General features: G+C 42.2%; 2 protein-coding genes across 2 annotated transcripts in view; one reads left to right on the top strand and one right to left on the bottom strand.

Annotated features, from left to right (window-relative positions):
* The first annotated feature begins 1,357 nt into the window (after positions 1-1,357).
* SS18L2 (SS18 like 2) lies at positions 1,358-4,644 on the top strand. The gene is made up of 3 exons (XM_075280620.1): positions 1,358-1,468; positions 2,117-2,193; positions 2,919-4,644. Exons 1-3 carry the CDS (start codon positions 1,400-1,402, stop codon positions 3,001-3,003), a joined length of 231 nt encoding a protein of 76 aa, XP_075136721.1. The 5' UTR covers positions 1,358-1,399; the 3' UTR covers positions 3,004-4,644.
* Positions 4,645-9,099: 4,455 nt separating this feature from the next.
* Positions 9,100-19,285, bottom strand: part of GARRE1 (granule associated Rac and RHOG effector 1) — a 69,209-nt gene continuing 59,023 nt past the window's right edge. Inside the window, exons 9-14 of the mRNA XM_075282027.1 lie at positions 18,737-18,862; positions 16,654-17,711; positions 13,769-13,934; positions 12,476-12,613; positions 10,496-10,574; positions 9,100-9,452 (exon numbers count right to left, since the gene is read on the bottom strand). Coding sequence (XP_075138128.1) covers positions 9,150-9,452; positions 10,496-10,574; positions 12,476-12,613; positions 13,769-13,934; positions 16,654-17,711; positions 18,737-18,862 — 1,870 coding nt within the window. The 3' untranslated portion in view covers positions 9,100-9,149. The remainder of the gene's footprint in view (positions 9,453-10,495; positions 10,575-12,475; positions 12,614-13,768; positions 13,935-16,653; positions 17,712-18,736; positions 18,863-19,285) is intronic.

Here is a 19,285-nt window from a genome sequence, read left to right as displayed (position 1 = left end):
ACTGTTACAGATTAGAAATGAGCAATTGAATACCTCTGCCGCATAGCTCCTGCTGCAAAAACACTTCCAGGGCATCAAATTTTTACTGCCCCTCCCACCTTCCCTGGTGCCAGGAGCTATGCGGCAGGTATTCGATCGAATATACTCCCTCATCTCTAGTACAGATACTTGTTATACCGTGTATACCCTGCTATGAATTCTAGGTAAGGAATATGTATATGTAATAAAGAAGAATTTGATAGTGCCATGGTTGGCGTACTGGTGGCACGCGGATGTCAACTGGGTGCTGCCCATGCTTCCATGGCCCCATTCGCTCAATAATGAATATGAGCCACAAAATCAGACAGGAATTGGACCTTTTCTGAGGTCAGTCGCTCAGATTTGTTGGCCTGCACACTGGACCGTGTAATTCCCAGCCATATGTGTGGGCTTATGGAGATGAATAAGGATAAGGACCTCTTTCTTCTGGAGGACTTATACTGCCTTGGCTGCTATTCCCAGGTTTCTTTTAAAAAACAGACTGGTTGTGGATGACTGTGCTGCCATGAATTACAAGCACGGGCTGCACCTGGGGATGTCTCCTGTGTGCCACTTGTGCTTGAGTCATAGACGCATGGGCCTCCAAACAGCACAGGAATAGGACTTGTCTTATTGGATTCAGCCTGCACACGTGACAGTGAAAATCACGGATGTGTATGGGTCGGCGGCGTGAATTTTGGCACTGAGAGTGACGCGGCTTCCCCCTACGGAGTCGGCTCAAATGAATGGGCCGACTCCGGCGGTTGCTGCTGCTAGGCGACATGCCGCTAGCGGTCTCCATGTACCACCATTGTATTGAGGCAGATTTTGACAGCGGATTTCGCCTCTTTGCCCCCGTGTGAACTAGCCCTTACAGTTTTATGGTCTAAATTGTTCCAAATGATGGTGAATTATAGTGTTGGCCTAATCTATAGCTAGCTAAGTCTATTTACACACATCTACTGCCAGTATCTAGCCACTGACCGCCATTGGACAGAAGGGACAGCAGAGTTTATTGAGTTACACAACCCATCAGCTTCTCCTCTCGCTTCTCTAATGTCTGGACAACCCTTTTAAAGCAAATAGAGACCTTGGGACGTAACCGCCAGGCCAAACCTCATACTATTCCACCACAAGCTGCCTTTCCTAGGATTAGTCAGGCTCAGCCGGCCTTCGCCCCATCAGCTTCCAGCATGGTCGGTGTAGGAGTCATCTAATGCGGGTTACATAGTGTCAGTAACCTCTCCCTGACCACAGCTAGGAGAGGAGGCCGTACTGACTACGTAACGTCATGTGACCAAAGCCCTAAGTGATGACGCCACTGAGGGGCGGGGATATGACGTTGCTTGCGTGCGCCGGAAGTGAAGAGAACTCCGGAAAGATGTCTTTGGTGTTTGTGCCAGATCGTCTCCGGGGCCGAGTACCGATCCCCGAGGATAACGTGCAGCGGGTGAGTGACACATTGGTCGGATAGAGATTTGCAGATACTTCTTCTAAATCCTTCCTGCAAAAACTCACTGGTTTACCGAATGCGGGCCCACTTATTGGGAGGCGCCTGCTCTGTCCAGCTCTCCTCGTCCCCGTATAGCTGTCAGTCTTTGTACATGTGCCCTATATGTTTAGTGGCAGCAGCTGCTTCCAGTGAGGAGTATGGCGCTGTAGTCCCCAGTAGTTGCTGCACAAACACTGGGGCCCTTCTAACTGGCAGTGGTGGCGCCTGAGAAGCCCCTTCCACCAATCTGATGCCAGAAACCCCTTAAACTACCATAGCTATGGGCAGAGCTCCTGCAGGGGTTGCCATTCATATTTTTTCTAGACTCCTGTTTGGTTGTTCTGCATCGTTGTGCACAGTAGCTTTTGTATTACATAATTAATTACTATTTTGGATCCTGATGACAATGAATAAAACCTACCAGTGTTGTCACAAACTGGATCCCCAGTATTACATATTGTTGACGTACCATAAGGATAGTCCCAGAAATAGTCTGAGGCTGATGGTTTGCTATAGTGTATTCATGTAGGTAAAAACCATGTTAAAATATCTAATGATCTATGTCATATCTTTCATTTGGCCATGTCTTGTCCTTACTCTCTTCAGCTGCTGGAAGAAAATGATCAACTCATTCGCTGCATTGTGGAATATCAGAACAAGGGAAGAGCAGTAGATTGTTTATTGTAAGTGCCACATTCATCTCTGCCGCATGCAGGTGACCTGGGGAAGTACATTTTACAGGCTGCAGTCATACAATGCCCCGTCTCTGTATTACAAGCTCTGGTTATCCAGAAAGGTCAAGAATATTCATAAGATATTCATAGACTGTAGGTAGAGCAGGTGTTAGCGACTTTCCCACACATACAGGACTTGGTGCCTTGTGTGTGATTTTTATTGGCAGGAGTACAGTAAACTGCTGTCAGGCCCCAAGGAGCAGGATGCAATTATGGAAAAGCAGCATTTAGTGTCAACTACTAGAGATGAGCGAGTATTCGATCGAATAACATTATAGTCTATGGGGGGGGGGGGGCACATTGGATCCTCCAAGTTCTGGAAGTAGCAGGACGAGGAGCACGAAGAGGTTTTTGCATTGAATTCAATGGAATTTTCCCGCGTGGTATTCGACTGATACGAGTATTCGATCGAACAGTCGTATTCAATCGAATACTACTCGCTCATCTCTATCGACTACCCTAAGTGACACTGCAGCTATGTGGCAGGGAACTCTACAAGAGGAAAAGTTGCTTGAAGTGCATGCGTTTTTGTAAATTAGGGATGGAAGCATTTTTATATTCTTCAACTGTATATAAACTAAGTTTTCCGAAAAGTCTTTCATATATATATATCTCCTGCAGACATTAAAACATTTGCCCATTACTGATCATATTTGGTTTCCTTTTGTTACCAGGTACCAGCAGGTTCTACACAGAAATCTGATCTATTTGGCAACAATAGCAGATTCCACTCCCCTGCAACCTGAAAAACCGACATGAGTCCTACATACAGCCATTTCAGATCATCCACATCCTGATGCCACACACCTTTATTACTTCCATTATATTTGCAAATATTGTGGTAGTTCTAGCTTTTACCACCAGGTGGTGCTAAATACCACTACGGAAGTGTTAGAATTGATAAGACCTGGACCTCAGAAATCTGAGCCTTTATAACGTCCAACAACAACACATGGAAACGCCATCACTACTGGATTCTCTAACTATTACAGACTCCATTCTAAATGTTTATTTTTTTAATTAATTTTAAACCTTGTTTTTTAAAGGACCTTTTATCACATTTGTTCAGTTAGCGATTTCTCTAAGGCTTTGTCCAGATTCAACAATGCACATGTAGCGTGTGTGTGTGGGGGGGATGCTACATGCTAACTTATTTATTATTATTTAATAGGAATAGCCTACTGAATTTCACCCTTTGAAATGTACAGAAACATTTTTCTGATTAACACTAATCTATCCACAGGTTGGCAGAATACATGTCACCTTACCATTTGTTTCAGCCTCTTCTAATAGAATGTGGTGTCACATTGAATGTAGGTTTTTGTGCACAGCTAAAGTCTTGATATTCAGAAGCAGCAAGCTTTCTTTTTGGACAATTAATGGCTTTGAACTAGAGCTCCATATAGGAAGAAAGCGGTCAGTCAGTAGCTCACTTTGTGGCGCATTAATAGTGTGATTTTTATGAAAGGCTGTCAAAAGAAGGTGCGCTACTCTTGCCCCTGCTTCCCAAAATATTAACAGAGCTCTTAAATGGAGAACTGCTAGTTTGGCTATAGTACATGCGGCTCCCCACTACTGTAACATGGCAATTCACATTTCTGAACCATCTACAAGGCTACAGTTAAAGGATTACCCTATAATCGCCAGGGAATACCGGCCTGTCCTAGGAATCCTCCTCTCCCCTTCCCCCTGTACTGCCATGGAAATGTCTAACCTGGAATAAAGAAGATATTTCTCTAGTGTGAACCTAACGTTAATATATTTGCCTTAATCCACTAGTGTTTGTGTTTCCATTCTTTGATGTCACCTGGGGACCCAAAAAACTGTTCCCCATAGGCTATAATGGGGTCTATCCGTTTTGCTTGCAGGAGTTCTCTCTCCACCGATTGTAAGCAGAATAGGAGACAGCTAGTGTGAACCCAGTGCAAGACTGGTTTATTGTACTCCAGTCTTAATAAACAGCCTGACCAGCACAGCGACCAGGAGCTTTATGAAGACGCTGCAGCCAAGTTCCTGCACCAGAATGGAAGTCTACACTAGGTCAGACCTGGTGAAGATTTCCATTCTGGTTTTAGTCAGCCCCAGCTTGAAGCACTAGAAAGGGCCTTGTGCCAAACATGCACCTCAATATGAGAAAACTGGCATAGAGGGAATAATAAAGTCTCTCCACCCTCCCTTCCCATTTTATGTTGTGTCATTGGTTGTAAATTGTGAAGTTACAACTCTCAGAACCACAGACTGCTGCATTACATAAAGCCTATGACTAAGAGACAGGAGTCTCGAAACAAGTCCGCTATTTCTCACCATGTGAACGCGGACTTGGTTCGTTTTTTTGTTTCACATTTATGTCCGGTTTGTTCATTTGTTTTTTATGCCAATGGATATACATATCTTTCTGTACCGTGTGTCCTTCTGAATGTTTTTAATTTTTTCATTCAATTAAAAGCTATGATTTAGCAAATTTCACTGCATGGTGCTGGACTACAATTCTCTGTGTGTTGCTTGTACATATTATCCCGATCTGGGGGACTAGTCCGTGCACGTTTCATTCAAAGATTTTCTTATAGTAAAGGCGGGCTGTGAACTCAAACCACATTGCTGCATTACATAAAGACCAATGAAACTCACCATTCATGGATTTTGTATGAGGACAACCTTATTGACCCCAAACCTAGGTGCAAAAATAAACTGCATCCAGTACTTCAGCAAACAAAGCGCTATATAAACCCAGCTTCAGAAAAGAAAGGCTGCCATCTAGTCTGTTCAGTAATGGATACAGCAGGTATACATTTCATCACTTCTGGGTCGCATTTCAATTTTAGGATTGGGTTCATACTGCACTTTTTTTTGCTGAAGAACTGGACATGGTTTTCAATTGCAGTAATGAGTAGCAAATGTTCAAGAAACCAGCAAAAAAAACGTATCACCCCCAATAATAAGACATGAAATAAGGTCACACTATTAAATGTATCTTTAATAAAGCAAAGTCATTTTACTTACAGAAGCTTCAGAAGTAAAATACAAACTGTACAGTTCCAGTTCAGAAGTGTTTGCTGGAAGGGGGAGAGGAAACAGTAGGGGGCGGTCACACTCGCACAGCGCCAAACCCTCTCAACCTCAGCTAAGACTCATCTTGCTCATAGAGGGAATGGATTCACCCCATAAAGTTATGTTTTTGTTATTTTTTTCTTTTTCTTTTTTTTTGCTAGAGGGTTCGGTGACCAGAAAAAATTTGGAAGCCAAAAAACATAGCACCTACATGGTCAAAGCTTTAACATATAGAAAAATGGTCTCAGATTTCAGTTTTTTCGGTGGATCACCACATTTAATTTCGAAGACTTCAAAATACAAGTAAAAAAAATATATATATGTAGCCTGTGGAACGTTGTTGGCACTTTGAGACGTCTGTTTAGTACAAATATATACGTCTATCCATTAATAAGACCATAATTATTCTGATAAAATATGGGAAAGATTAAGTGCAAAGGACTGAGAATATATTGGGGGAGGGGGGCACTCTCTTCAGGGGGACTGATAAAGTGAACCATTACATACAACTCAATGTTTAGAGCCAGTCTTCAAAACAAGTGGTACAAAATATCTTTAGAAACAGACGAAAAAGAAACACACGGACGGTGCCAAGCACATCACTATAGAAGGGTTTATATACAGCACACAAGTCTCTGTAAACATAGACAGGATGAAGACTTGATTGGAAAGAGGCAAAAAGACACCCCCCCCCCAAAAAAAAAAAAAAAAACTATAAATACAGGCGACATCAGGGCGATTCCACTCAACACAAAAAGTAACATTCAGGACCTGCTATGGAACACATTGCTGTACACGGGGCAGAGGAGGGGAGAGTTGAGGGGTTCATCACCCCAGTTTATATCTGTGTATATATAGTTTAGTGTTTTATACATATTTTTGGTATAGATAAACTTTGTAAAAATTTTAAAAAAAAAAAAAGCTGAGAATGTGCTTCGAGGAACACACTGCCGCCTCTATCTATCAGCAAGCTCTCCCTCACAGTAACAAGTTAATGCAGATTAGTGATATAACAATTTAAGAAAATACAAAAATAAGATTAATACTGTCAGTAACTTAAAGATTTTTTTTTCTTTACATTTTTTTTTTTATATGCTTTCCATACTATAAAATACGGGAATTTAGGTACGGGCCTCTGCAAAAGATGAAATGACGATTTAAATACATATAAACTATATATAATAATATTTATATATAAAGAATATTTTTTGTAACATCAATCGGGAGAAGGTGGGAGAATCTGTACAGAAAGGGTTCGGTTTTGTGGTAAGCACCATTGATAAGCGTCTCTGCAGCCACTTTGGTTGGAAGAATCTCCGCTCCCGTAGGTTTCTGCTCGGTGTCATGGCACTGCTAAGTGACATTATGCTTCACGTTAAAAAATAGACTTTGTCATCTACTTGCTATTTAATTTAGATATCTGAGCCAGCTCACATAGATATTTGATATTATTTTTATTCTATTTTTTATATTATTTTTAAAGAATATTGAAAGTCTTTACTATCCCAGAATCGCTTTGTCTCGTCCGGAGTGTTATGTGCATAATGCCTTTGGCCATATGAAAAAAAATAAAAAAAAATTACAATAATTACCATAAAGTATGGTTGTTCTATGACAAGACCTGTAGCCACCTGAAGTTCAGGCCTTCACTGCCTGTAGCAATTCGAGATGGAGGGGGTTGCTCTCCATCTCTGTCTCTAACCACCCCAGGAAAAGGGGTAGGGGGGTATAAAATATATAACGACAAGTACAATATTCCCCTTTATATCCTTCCATTGTCTGTAAAAAAAAAAAAAGCAGAACCATTTCTGCCAGGGCAGTCATAGGAGCACTGGGAAGTTGTCAAAGAACGGCAACTTCTTCTTTGTAATATTAGGACTTGTTTTGTAAGGTAGTGCCCCTCCGCCCTGGGCATTGTGGATTAGCAGGAAGGGGACAGCCACATCCTCCGGCCTGGGTAGGACTCAACTGTGTGAAAACAGTGGCTGAACTGACCCTTGTCCCAAAATTTGATGTATTTATATGGGAACACAATCGGCTTCTCCATATAAATAGTGCAATTTTAAATGTTAGGTTGAGCCTGGGCAATCTCTATGGCAGGTTAGAGGCCCCAAGGTTCAGAGTCTCACTTGGTGGGAGGTTGGGAAAATAACTCTTACATGACAACGGGGGATGAGCTACCAGCACATTACACAATCGGTACCCTACAGTATTAGAGAGGACCTGTCAGCTGGTTTTTCCCACCATATATTGGCCGCATCATGTGCAGAATGAAGTAATACCCTTTCCATTGAAGTTTTCTGTATCTCCCTGTTACAGCAAAGTAAAGCTATACATGTCTGAAAGTATAAAAAGTCTTATGTAAGTTACCCTGTGGGCAGGAGCAGACTCAGCCTAGTCACAGCTCCTGGTCATGACTGACATCTCCCTTGTGATATCAGGGAGTGAGGGGACTGTAAGGGAGGTGTCCGTCATGTAAGCAGACAGTATGGCTAGGCTGAAGTTGCTCCCACCCACTGTGACTTTTTATGTTTTATGGGAAAGAAAACTTCATTCTACACATAATGGAGCCAGATTATGGTGGAATAAAAATCTGCCAGGTTCCCTTTAATAAGCAGTGCCACCCAAGATCACAAGGGGTGTGTGCATGTGTGTGGTCTACCTAGGTAGGATCCATACCTGTAGGACATGTTCACATGTGGCGGTATCAATGCATTTATTCCATTGTGGTTTTATTATTTGGATTTAATTATACGGATTGTAGAAAAGTTGTCAATGTTAGATGAATGCGCTGTGTGGTTTTTGGCCAGGAACATGCCAAGCAAAACCATCATCTGTTAGCCACTGCAAATTCACTGACCGCTAACACACAGTGATTGACATTTGCAGCATTATTGTTGGGGTTAAATAAATCCCCCCACATGCCATGCAGAAAACCCACAGCGCAAACTGACTTGCCAATTATTGCTGCAGATTTTGCCTATGGACCTCAACCTCTGATGTAAAAGGTTAAAGCTGGGAATAAATGCAGAGAAATTCTACTTTTCAGCCAAATCTTGGTATTGTGGGTGGTTTTTGCACTGAACATTTCTGCTGAATGTCCCTGTGGCTATTTAGCAGTGTTTGCGCCATGTTTGGTAAATGCAGTGACATGTCAGAGATGAATAGGAAGTAAAACCACATAAAAGCTGCAGAATGAAACACGCACAGTTTCTAGATGTGTTTCACTATGCGCTTTAAGGCTAAGGGCCCACGTAGCGACTGACAGCAAAAAAAGCACTGCGGGGAAAAACTACAACATCAACACATCGCAGTTTTTCCTGCAGTGCTTTTCACAAAGTCCGCAGGGATTTCCTCTCTGCTTCCATTATACCTATAGGGAAACACTGGCATTTCCGTAGGTATAACTGACATGCTGCAATTTCCAAAACCACAACAGTTTTGGAAATCTTGGCGTGCCTGTTGTGTGTACTTTGTAGCAATGTATCCATGAGATTCCATAGAATCCCATCCACTTTGCAAGGATTGTAAAACACTGCGGTTTTTGCCATGGCCTAACCGCAGCGTTTACGCCACATGGGGCCCCAGCCTAAGTGAGGTTTTTTTGTTGCCACATGTAAACATACCCCTGGTGAAATGTGTGAAAACTCAATGTTATCAGAAAACTTAAAAGGGGAACTCCTCTAAATTCACACTGCTTAACTTAAGGTAAATGGAAATCACAACACAGGTTCAGAACCAAACAACCTATACTGCTTGTACCCCAAAATTTGCCACAACAGGTACGAGACTGCAATCCCCTCCCACCCACACCCCTAACACAGGAAAGCAGCCAAAATGGAGGTCTAGCAGCTTGGTCAGAACTGGTGCAGGTAAGAAGGCCTGCGCTCGTGCTTCATCTGGAAAGATTTAAAGCCCTTGTTTGCCTGTTGAGATTGCTGCTGCTGTGCATAAGCAAATGTTGAGGAGATCCCCGTCGGCGGAGCGCAGTCATTGGCTGTGGACCAGACTGGTGACTGCAGCATTTGCATTGTATCGTTCCACTGGCTCACCGGATTTGTCATGTGGTATAAAGAAGAACTCTGATTGGGCAGTGTATTGGTAAGGGGGGAAGAATGCTGCCAGGGGGCTTTGGGAGGCCAAGTTTTGGTTTTGTTCTCCTAAAAAACACACACAAGAAAAAAAAACAAAATTTACAATATCAGTTTTCCCAGACGCTCTGCAGACAGTGCTGGAGGAAACTACAATAGGATTCCTTTATATATAATATGACATGTGCTGGGTTATTGGGTGATACGTTGCACATTTCTTTGGGTTGTGGACTGGAAACCATTCCACTGTTTTGATGCTTTCTATGTACTGGGTTGTATTTCTTACAATATCTGAATAAGCTAAACTTTAATATTGGTCAGAACAGTGTGACTGACGGTCATGTGACCACAAAACGTGCACAAGTTGTCTGTATGACAATAGTGTGCGTCATTTGGCTGAAAGTTCTGTGAAATTTACGACATACAACACCCACTACAAGAGATGTTGCATAGTCTCACACAACTTAAGTTGAAAGGATATTGCAGGACCTAAAATAACAAATTTTTAGCCCCTTGTCGAATCATACAACTTCGCTTTACAATTATACTAACAAAAATGTAACATTTCAGCAACTGGTCAACCAATGCCTAACTTCTGCTTCCATCAGGTATCTTCCTTTCCGCTTGCATATAGTGCTCTGTCCAGCACATCATCACCAATGATGGGCACAGTACGGCAATGGCTGACAATATCTAAACCAATGACTGAAAACTACTTCTGTGGTTAATGAGGGCAGCTCCTTAAACTCTCCTTGAAAAGTCTACAGCCAAAAATCTAGCAGGTTTCTGTTTTTAGTGACTGACATGTTGCGGTCACATGACCTGTAATATCACATTCGGCTGGGGCTATGTGGACACTTTGGTCCCATGACATCAATGTGACAAGGCAACATCACAAATAGCGAAAAACCAAACCTGCTGGATTTTTTTTTCTTGTGACTTTTCCAGCACAAAGTTCTGTGTAAGCTGATGGTGACCCACTTGTAACAGCTACAGACGACCTACACACATTATATTTGGTCATATGGTTTGAAAATAGGCCAACAAAACTTGTCCTGTGTAGCACTGGTGTAACTAATACAATAAGCAGCAATTTCCTGAAGGGGTCTCACCTGGTTGAGATCATCCACCGTGGAGAGGAGAGGTGGTGATGGGAGCGTGTTTGCCTCTTGTTCACCACTGCTGTGTTTCCTGGCCAGAGAGAGAGTAGCAGCAGTTAATAACTAAATATACACACATATATTACTTAATTATAGTTTCTGCCATAGGAAACCTCTGTGTGCACCTCCAATGTATAAATTCAGGGTAGCAGCACACGACGGTCCGTGTGTTAGCCAGATTTACCATTCACTTGATACGGAACAGTATGTCGCTGGGAAGCGGGGACTCCTAGCATCTATATGGATCTGGAAACTTCACTACGCTAGGGGGTTTGTTTGTTTTTTACACACTTTGCCTGAAGATAGCACAATTTTTCCTCTAGCAACATGACCTATTGACTACCACTAAAATAAATGGGAGGCGTTTTTAGAGGCAGATTTTGAAATCAATCCTGCAGAAAACTCTGTGGGAACTCACAGTAAAGTGCTTTGGTTGTGATATAAAACTTCTATACTATTACGGAGGAGTTTGACGGAGCCAAAAAACTGATCCAAAAAAACCCCCCCAAAAACGGACAGCGTCAAATTTGAATAAAAACTGATCAGTTATTTCAGACAGAAAAGTAGGACAAACCAGACTTGTGTGTCCCACAAAAGAACGGACAGAAAGTGATCTGTTTTTATGTAATACTGACTATATAAACGGATGGTCAGTATTTTCCATCCACTTTCATCCATTTTTCGCCTCATTTTTTTGTATCCACAAAACTAATCAATTAAACTGATGATCAAAGCCTGATCTGAACAGGCTGTAAGTCTGTCAGTCTTCTCTTATCTTCTGCAATTCCTGCTCACTCCCCCTCCCCTCTACATAGATTCCTACAGACATGAGTCTACAGCCCATCTGGAGATGGACAGAGCCGTGAATTTCCAACAAAGAGAACAGAACAAATATATTTCCTGCTAAAAGGGCATAGTACTCTTCTTATAATCACCTATTCCAGTGTTGGCAAAACTATGGCACACATGCCAGAGGTGGCACTCAGAGCTCTTTCTTTGGGCACCCATCTGTGGAGCAGATTATACTGTGTGGGGATGACTGTGGAGCAAAGTGTACTGTGTGGGAGCCACTGTGCATTGGACAGTGTGGCCCCTCATTATTTATATTGCACAGCATCTGTTTTATAGCAGACATGTGATATTAGTACAGGCTGTAATAACATTGCTCGGTCACTATACAACAGATCCTGTGTGATGTAAATAGTGAACATTAATTGTTCAAAATTATGCCGAATGCAAACTTCTACCTTTCAGTATAAAGTTGTTTGTATTATTGAAAGCTCTGTAAAGCCCCATTCACACGACTATTTTGCAGGTCCGCAATTGTGGATCCGCACAGAATTAAGGTTAAATTGCTGTGTCGGCACTTTGTGATAAATTAATGGGTCTTGGGTTGCAGTTTGGGCACTCAGGCTCTAAAAGGTTCACTATCACTGACCTATACTGTTTATTTTTGGCAAGTTTGCTAAAACGACAGTGCCCAAGTTGCAAGCCATGGTTGTCAGGTTATATATGAGAGTGGGGGTGGGCTGTCATTACAAGTCACGTGGCTCAGAACCAGCACTAGTCTCCTGCATTCCACCCTTACCCTCCTGTTTTCATTCCTAGTTACCTGTGCTATGATGGGGGATGGCTTATAATAATCAGCCAGCCCCCCAGTATAACTACATACCTGTGAATATAGGAAGAGAGGGAGGAAGTGGAGTGACCGGGTGTCGGAACCAACAAGAAGAAAACGCTGCTGCATGCAAGTACACCTCCTGAACAGCCCCTTTTAATGCATTTGTTATACATTTGGTAGCACAGCCCCCTTCCCCCACAGACGGTGTGTTTTCTGCTATTAGACTGGCATATGCCGCTTGTTGCAGTGTCTCAAGGTACCAAAAACTAATAAAAGACATACAGTATTAATAGCTCTTAGATTTCATCTACCTTCTCTGCTTGACTGCAGCAACAAGGTCTGGACCTGAGAACATAGAGAATAGACTGTCTCCGTTTGCAGATGAGGTCTCGTCACTTGAGCTGGCGGAGTCTCCCTGAGCACCTGTCCAGCTGCTGTTTATCACATCTCTGAAAGACACAAAAAATATTAATGTCTTAATCTGCCTACACAAAGAGACTAGGCCGTAGCACCTTGAAATTCTCAACATTACACCAATGTGATGCAGAGGAAAGGCAGACGCTGCAGCTGCCATCATCATGTATGCACCCATGTTTTTGCCTCGTACACACGTTTCCTCTGCTACCAGTCTGCCAACCTTATTCATTTTGGTATACTATAATCCCAAAGCACTAATGATGTGCACTACAAGAACCACAATGCCACAATGCATTCCTGCCTTAATAGATCAAATGAATATACCACAGATATCTGTTAAGAATGGGGGTCCCCTACCCCACATCCTACCTGCTGCAGCAGTTGTGAATGGAGAGGTGTCCATGATGTACGTATGGCTCTCTGAATTCACTTCATAGAGTTTGAATACAGTTATTCACACTTTGGAAATCCCATGAAAGTGAATGGAGGGAAACATTAATATGTGGACATGGCACCTAAAAGGACATGTGCTTGGGGCACCCATGCTCTGAAAACGGGTACAGATAAAGCTATACGCCATACATGACTATCTTATGAATCATTTCTATGCATTAGTAAGCTATATCTACTGTCTGGTTTGCAATGAACAGTGACTGAGCCTGTCCACCACAATATTCAGGTGTGTTTTGGGCCTACACATTGCTTTACACTTTGGACACCAGGTGGCACTACACTTTAAAGTTCACATTTATTTGCAATGGATTATTTTTGAACAGCCTGTAAAAGGCAGACATTGTTCGTTCTTTTCTATCCATGCAGTGATGATATTTTCGTCAGGTATTACCGACAGATGGGCCCATCAGTAACTACACAATGACTATGTACATACTTTATAGTTCTAGGTAGGTTTGGGTGGACTAGGCCTACAGAAGGAGTCATGTCTATCTAAAGACACTCATTACTGCATTTTGGGCTCTACCTTCTTCAAGCCAAAGCAGAGGGCTGCTGCTATGGGATGCCATGTAACTAAAGCCTAAGGCTCTGCAGCCAGGCCATGGAGCATTTATATGAAGTGACCGATTTCCCACACTGTACTATCTGAACAAGTCTTATGTGACACACAGATAGTATTCCCATTATAAGATATGGGATAATAGAAAGTAAATCTGATGTAATTCACTGCTTACCCTTCTGAGAAGTATTCTGGGAATGGCCAGGTTCTGTGAGACTCGTCAGGATGGGGCCAGTTGCTACGTGTAGTGCTCGGGCGGCGGACATGCTGTGCTTGCCGTTTTTGTTGCATAGCTTGGTTGACCCCGGCCACATACCGGGCAAACTCTGGGTCTGAGCCAACTGTGGAGAGATGAGAAAAGCACACACAACAGTCAGTAGTTACCAGGCTCAGCTGTTTGTTCTGGGTCATCCCCTAGGACTAATCTTTTAAGCCTCACTGTCTTCCACTTCTGAATACAACACAATGAACTAGTTGATGCCAGTCAGCAGCTCCTAATACTTCTGTTTACTGGGATAAAATCCTACCCATTAACTGAAAATAATATCAGGCTGGCAGACTAGGCCACAACTGGTCATGTAGCCAATACACCAGCAGCATGATACCATCTACCAACACCCTATTACTATCTCAGTGGGGACATACTCTAAGTCTTATCGCTATAGACCTATGACTGTGGATGTATGACATTCTGGACACCGTCTCCTATATATAAACTTATCACTAAAAAATGTCAGCACTGAACTCCTGGAGGATAAACCGTGCACCACAGATGATGTGTATACATGCTAGTGTCAGCGTGCAAGGGCGGTCAACGCCAAAACAAACCTAACGGACTCCAGAAGGCAAGGAATACATGAACCCTACTGCTTTCCTACAACTCAGCTCAAACATGACCCAGTAAGTCTTATTATCCCCACCGTGCTGTCAGGGGGAAGAGAGATTAGTCAGATACTTGTTCTATGGGTATTCATGAATTGTATAAGTATAGACCCTGATGTGTCCCCAGGATGTGTGACCTGTAGGGAGACTTCAGCGTCGTCGCTCCTGCAGATACACAGGATAAATTGGCAACAGTTTAAAGGTGTTTTGGTAACATAAATGGTTAACAGGGTAGGGGATAAAAACCAGATTTCTGGAGGTCTGACCATTGGGAGAATGGGAACAGAAACTTCCCTGTGACCTTACTGTAAATGAAGCACCGGTGTACCAATATGGGCACTCCACTCACTCCTATGGGGCTTCTGGAACTACAATCTACAGCAGCCCCACAGAAGTAAATGGATTGCCATTCATGCAAGCACATGGCTACAAGCATCAAAGTGACACCATGCTTTACTAGAGCAAGAGCCACTTCATTCTAGTGATCAGCAGAGGACCTCCCAGACACTGGTGGCATATACTGGCAATACGCCACCAATGCCCATCCTTATACAATCTTTTAACCCATGAAAGCGGACCTTTCACTACTTCCAACTCTCTTTGCATTCTTCACCAGGGTCCTATTTTAGCAGCCTGCAATGCTCATGAGAAATAGGTTCAGCACACAATATGCTACTCGGCTCTACTGTAAAGTGGACTGTCCCTATCTGTTATAACCTAGGACTGCCTACCTGACAGAGAACTGAATTATCATACTGGGTGCTGAAACTAATAGTACTGATAGTTCAGGAATGGTGGGGGCTAGAGAAAAAAAAAACCTGACGTCACCAGAATCAGTGGAAGAGACCTAATAAAACTAGAAAAAGTTTATTTTTCTGCACAATCACGCAAGGGCTTGCTTTTGCATAACAATTAGAATATTATCTATATCTATATATCTATATATATATATATATATATATATATATATATATATATATATATATATATAATGTTTTGTCCATCTTAAGATTAATGAGTTGTTTGTTTTTTGGTTGTTTTTTTTTTTTTTTTGGGGGGGGGGGGCGCTGTATCAAAAGTCCTGCAATACTGTAATTCATTTTAGGGTTTCATTTTACAAGCCTTAGGATAGGCACAACATGGGGCTGAAAGCATTAGACTGCGTCCAATGACATCCATGCGAGCCGAGCTGCAGTACTTCCACCTAGCCACTATACAGGGACCAAACTCATCTATATGGACATCAGAAGAGGCCCTGTACAGCTGATATATCCGGCCCCTGTACCTCAGATCTTCACTGATCAAATATTTATAGCCTATTCTAAGGCTAGGCCAAAACCTAAATCCTTGACAACCCTTTAAAAAAAAAAAAAAAAAAAAAAAAAAAAAAACATTCATCATGATTATGGCGATTCTAGATTTGGATAAACTTTGCTACGTTTACCTCATTTCACAAAAAGAAAAACAAAACAACACCTTACTTAAGGCATAGTTTTCTGAATATATATATTCTCTTTTTGGAGCGGGGGGTTTAGGGCGACTGAAAAACAACTATTATAGTATTGTATGTCTTTCTACGAGATATATTATATTTTATATTCGGTTTTAATAGTTCAATTTTATACGGACAGGGCAATGATTTCTTTTTCTTGTTTATCTTATTAAGGAATGGGAAAGGGTTTTTATTTAAGGTTAATATTTTTAAAATTATTGTTAAGGCTAAGGCTCCCATGCAGCAAATTGCTGCAAAAACGTTTTTGATTAAGGCCTCTATTATACAGAAAATACCAGCTGTTCCGTAGGTATAACTGGCATTTGTGCTGCAGATTTTTTTTCTACAATGTGTGGCTGGGATTAGCCAGAATCCCATCCATTTTTCAGGTAATGTAAAACGCAACTTTTTTGCCACAGTATTTCCACCATGGCCAAAATGGATATGTCCCTACACAGTCTGATATGGTCAGCCCTGACTGGACAGTGTCAGAATGAATAGGGACACACACCCAAGCTTGTAATACCCAGTCCCCGTATTATATACTAAAACAGATGAGTCCACCCCACTTCCCCCCAGCTCCAAACATATGTCAAATAGAGGTTATATCTAGGACATCTTTAAACTAGAGGAAAGGGAATCATATAAACAGAATCTAATACAAATTTTAAATCAAAAGTAGTCACCTGCAGGATCAAAAGGCAGAATATCTCCAAGCATCCCAAACACTCCTTCACTTTGGTCACGGTTCGGCCAAGTGTTATTTCGGGGTCCTTGCGATTTCTGCCCTAGCATCTCGGACATCATGTTATCCATAAAACTGCTGACTAACCCCATACTATACAAGTCTGAGCTCAGATCAGAGACCCCCTGACTGCTCCATTGGTTAAGCTGACCAAGGGGAGATAAACCACTGCCGACAGCTTGCGACGACTGCGAAGAGGAACTGTTTAACCATTTTCCTGATGGGTGCTGTGATTGTTGTTGCGGTTGTTGCTGCTGTGGACCAATTGGCTGAAACAAGTGTTGATAATACTGCAGCTGTTGTTTCTGTGATATAGGCAGCTGGGGAGGTTGCTGTAACAGTCCCTGTTGTTGCTGCTGCGGTTGTTGTTGTGGCGTAGTTGAAGGATGCATTGGAGCAGGAGGATGCATCACTGGCTGTGATGGTGGCTTAACAGTCCCTTGTTTCTGCTCTGGCACTACAGAGGACGTAGTGGAATTTCTCCTCTTTACCACCGGGGATGTCTGCTGGGATTTGCCCATGTTAAAGCCAGACAGAAAATCTATGACATCCTGCATTTCCTGATCAGAAGGTAAGTTCATTCCTTTCTCATCCTTTGGATCATCTCCTTTAAACAAATCCTCTCTGCGATCGACAAAAAAACCATTTACTAACTGGCTGTTTGTGCTGTGGCTGGAGTGGTCCACGGACCTGGAGAAGCTTCCTAAGGTCAGCATGCTCTGTAGCTTGGAGTCTGTGTGGTTGGGGAGTTTCCCCTTATCTTCTGAGTTGTTAGTGGTTAAGACATGTTTAGATGGGGTCTGAGGGACAGAGTAACTTCCACTGTGACCAGAGCCACTACAAGACACTTTCTTGGTGAACCGTGAAGTTAGTTTTGAGAAAGTCTTTTGCAGTCCACCGGCTGACTTGCTGCCGTTCCCATGCGGAAGATCGATCTGGTTTCCAAACTCTGAGGTTTCTCTCTGTAGCTGAATTTGGATGATTGGCAGTGCTTGTTCCCTGAAAACCAATGGAAGATGTAAATAGAATGGCAGATATAACCTATGTAGTCTGCACTAAATACCAACAAATATAATATCAAGCTTTATTTAAAACCAATGGTTTAAACAACCAACGAGGGTCTTCAAAGGCCTCTTCTCTCTCTGAAGCATGTATGGGAATTATATGATGACTGTGTGATGCTTCATGCTTCCTGCAGGGGATAAGAGGGTTTGCTGGCAATGGCAGCTGAACTCGCCCACAATCAGCTTACTGGGCTATGTTGAAAGAACCATCCATTTAAGCAACACATTGGGTGAATCATGTTTCTAGGGATATCTACTGTAATATAGTCTGGTATCCTACCAAGCTGGCACAGTGATGGTTCAAACTTCCCTACCTTTGGACTATCCAACCCACACAGTACACAGTCACACAAAGTAAAGCTCATGGACTCTAAGAGCTATCATTAGGTTACTGCTGAATGCAGCAAAAATATAATAAGACATGTCACCTAGCACACACATCACCTGCAAGAATGGTTTGTTAAAGGGGTATTCCAATGTAATAAAGTGTAGGGATGTTGCTAGAATATGCCATGATTATGATCGAAGAGGGTCTTAAAACAATTCTAACAAGGAATGGTCCACAGCAATGCAATTCATTCTAAGCACAGCAAGCAGTCTTAGGGTGCATTCACACGGAGTAAAATGGAGTGTAATTTGGAGTGTAATTTTTACACGTGTAAAAAATTAACGCGCGTATTTTGGAGCGTTTTTTTTACACGTGGCGTTTACGGAGCGTTTTTTGGAGCGTTTACGGAGCGTGTTTTTCTACACGTGTAAACGCTCCAAAAAACGTTCCGTAAACGCCACATGTAAAAAAAAAACACTCCAAAATACACGTGTAAAAATTACACTCCAAATTACACTCCATTTTACTCCGTGTGAATGCACCCTTGAGCCTAGCAATGGATTGTTGTGAAAACTTTCAAAACAATACACAATAAACTTATTTTATTTTTCAGGGATGTAATAGACATGTACCTGCCCTCCTTCCAACGTGCAACATCAAACACTGCAGTGTACAGAACATCCACCAACCCCAGGGTCTTCTCTGGGTCCAGACTCCTCTGCAGCAGAGACATAGTAGCCGGGTCTTCCTTCAAACACCTGAGGATTACAAGAGAGGACATAAAGCCTGTCACCTCACACAAGGCATTCTATTTTCTATACATGAGTATGGGGGCACCTATCCCACCTGAGCTGTTGTTAAAGGGAGTCTGTCACTGGGATGAAGCATATTAAACAAGCAACACTGTCCGATCAGGCTGAATGTAACTACCGTATATAGTCGAGTATAAGACGACCCGAACATAAGCAACATTACCACAAAAAACTGGGAAAACGTATTGACTCGAGTATAAGCCTGGGGGAGGGGGGTGTAATGAGTGAATTGTGACAATCACCTATTGCAAATAGTGCAATCCTGTATTATCTATAAATATTTGGAACCTAATACTGTAACAGGCATGTTCAGCTTATGTATTGATATAGCTGAAAATTTAAAAAAAAAAAGCCTAGATAAAGTTTTTA

This window comes from Leptodactylus fuscus, chromosome 7 (assembly GCF_031893055.1).
Source record: "Leptodactylus fuscus isolate aLepFus1 chromosome 7, aLepFus1.hap2, whole genome shotgun sequence".
NCBI classification, from domain to species: domain Eukaryota; kingdom Metazoa; phylum Chordata; class Amphibia; order Anura; family Leptodactylidae; genus Leptodactylus; species Leptodactylus fuscus.
This window is presented reverse-complemented; position numbering and strand designations above follow the sequence as displayed.

Excerpts from the sequence above, each read along its gene's own strand:
- SS18L2 (XM_075280620.1), top strand. The coding sequence starts at position 1,400 with ATGTCTTTGGTGTTTGTGCCAGATCGTCTCCGGGGCCGAGTACCGATC. Across the intron at positions 1,469-2,116 it reads CCGAGGATAACGTGCAGCGG|CTGCTGGAAGAAAATGATCA; the intron begins GTGAGTGACACA and ends TACTCTCTTCAG. Across the intron at positions 2,194-2,918 it reads AGAGCAGTAGATTGTTTATT|GTACCAGCAGGTTCTACACA; the intron begins GTAAGTGCCACA and ends TTTTGTTACCAG.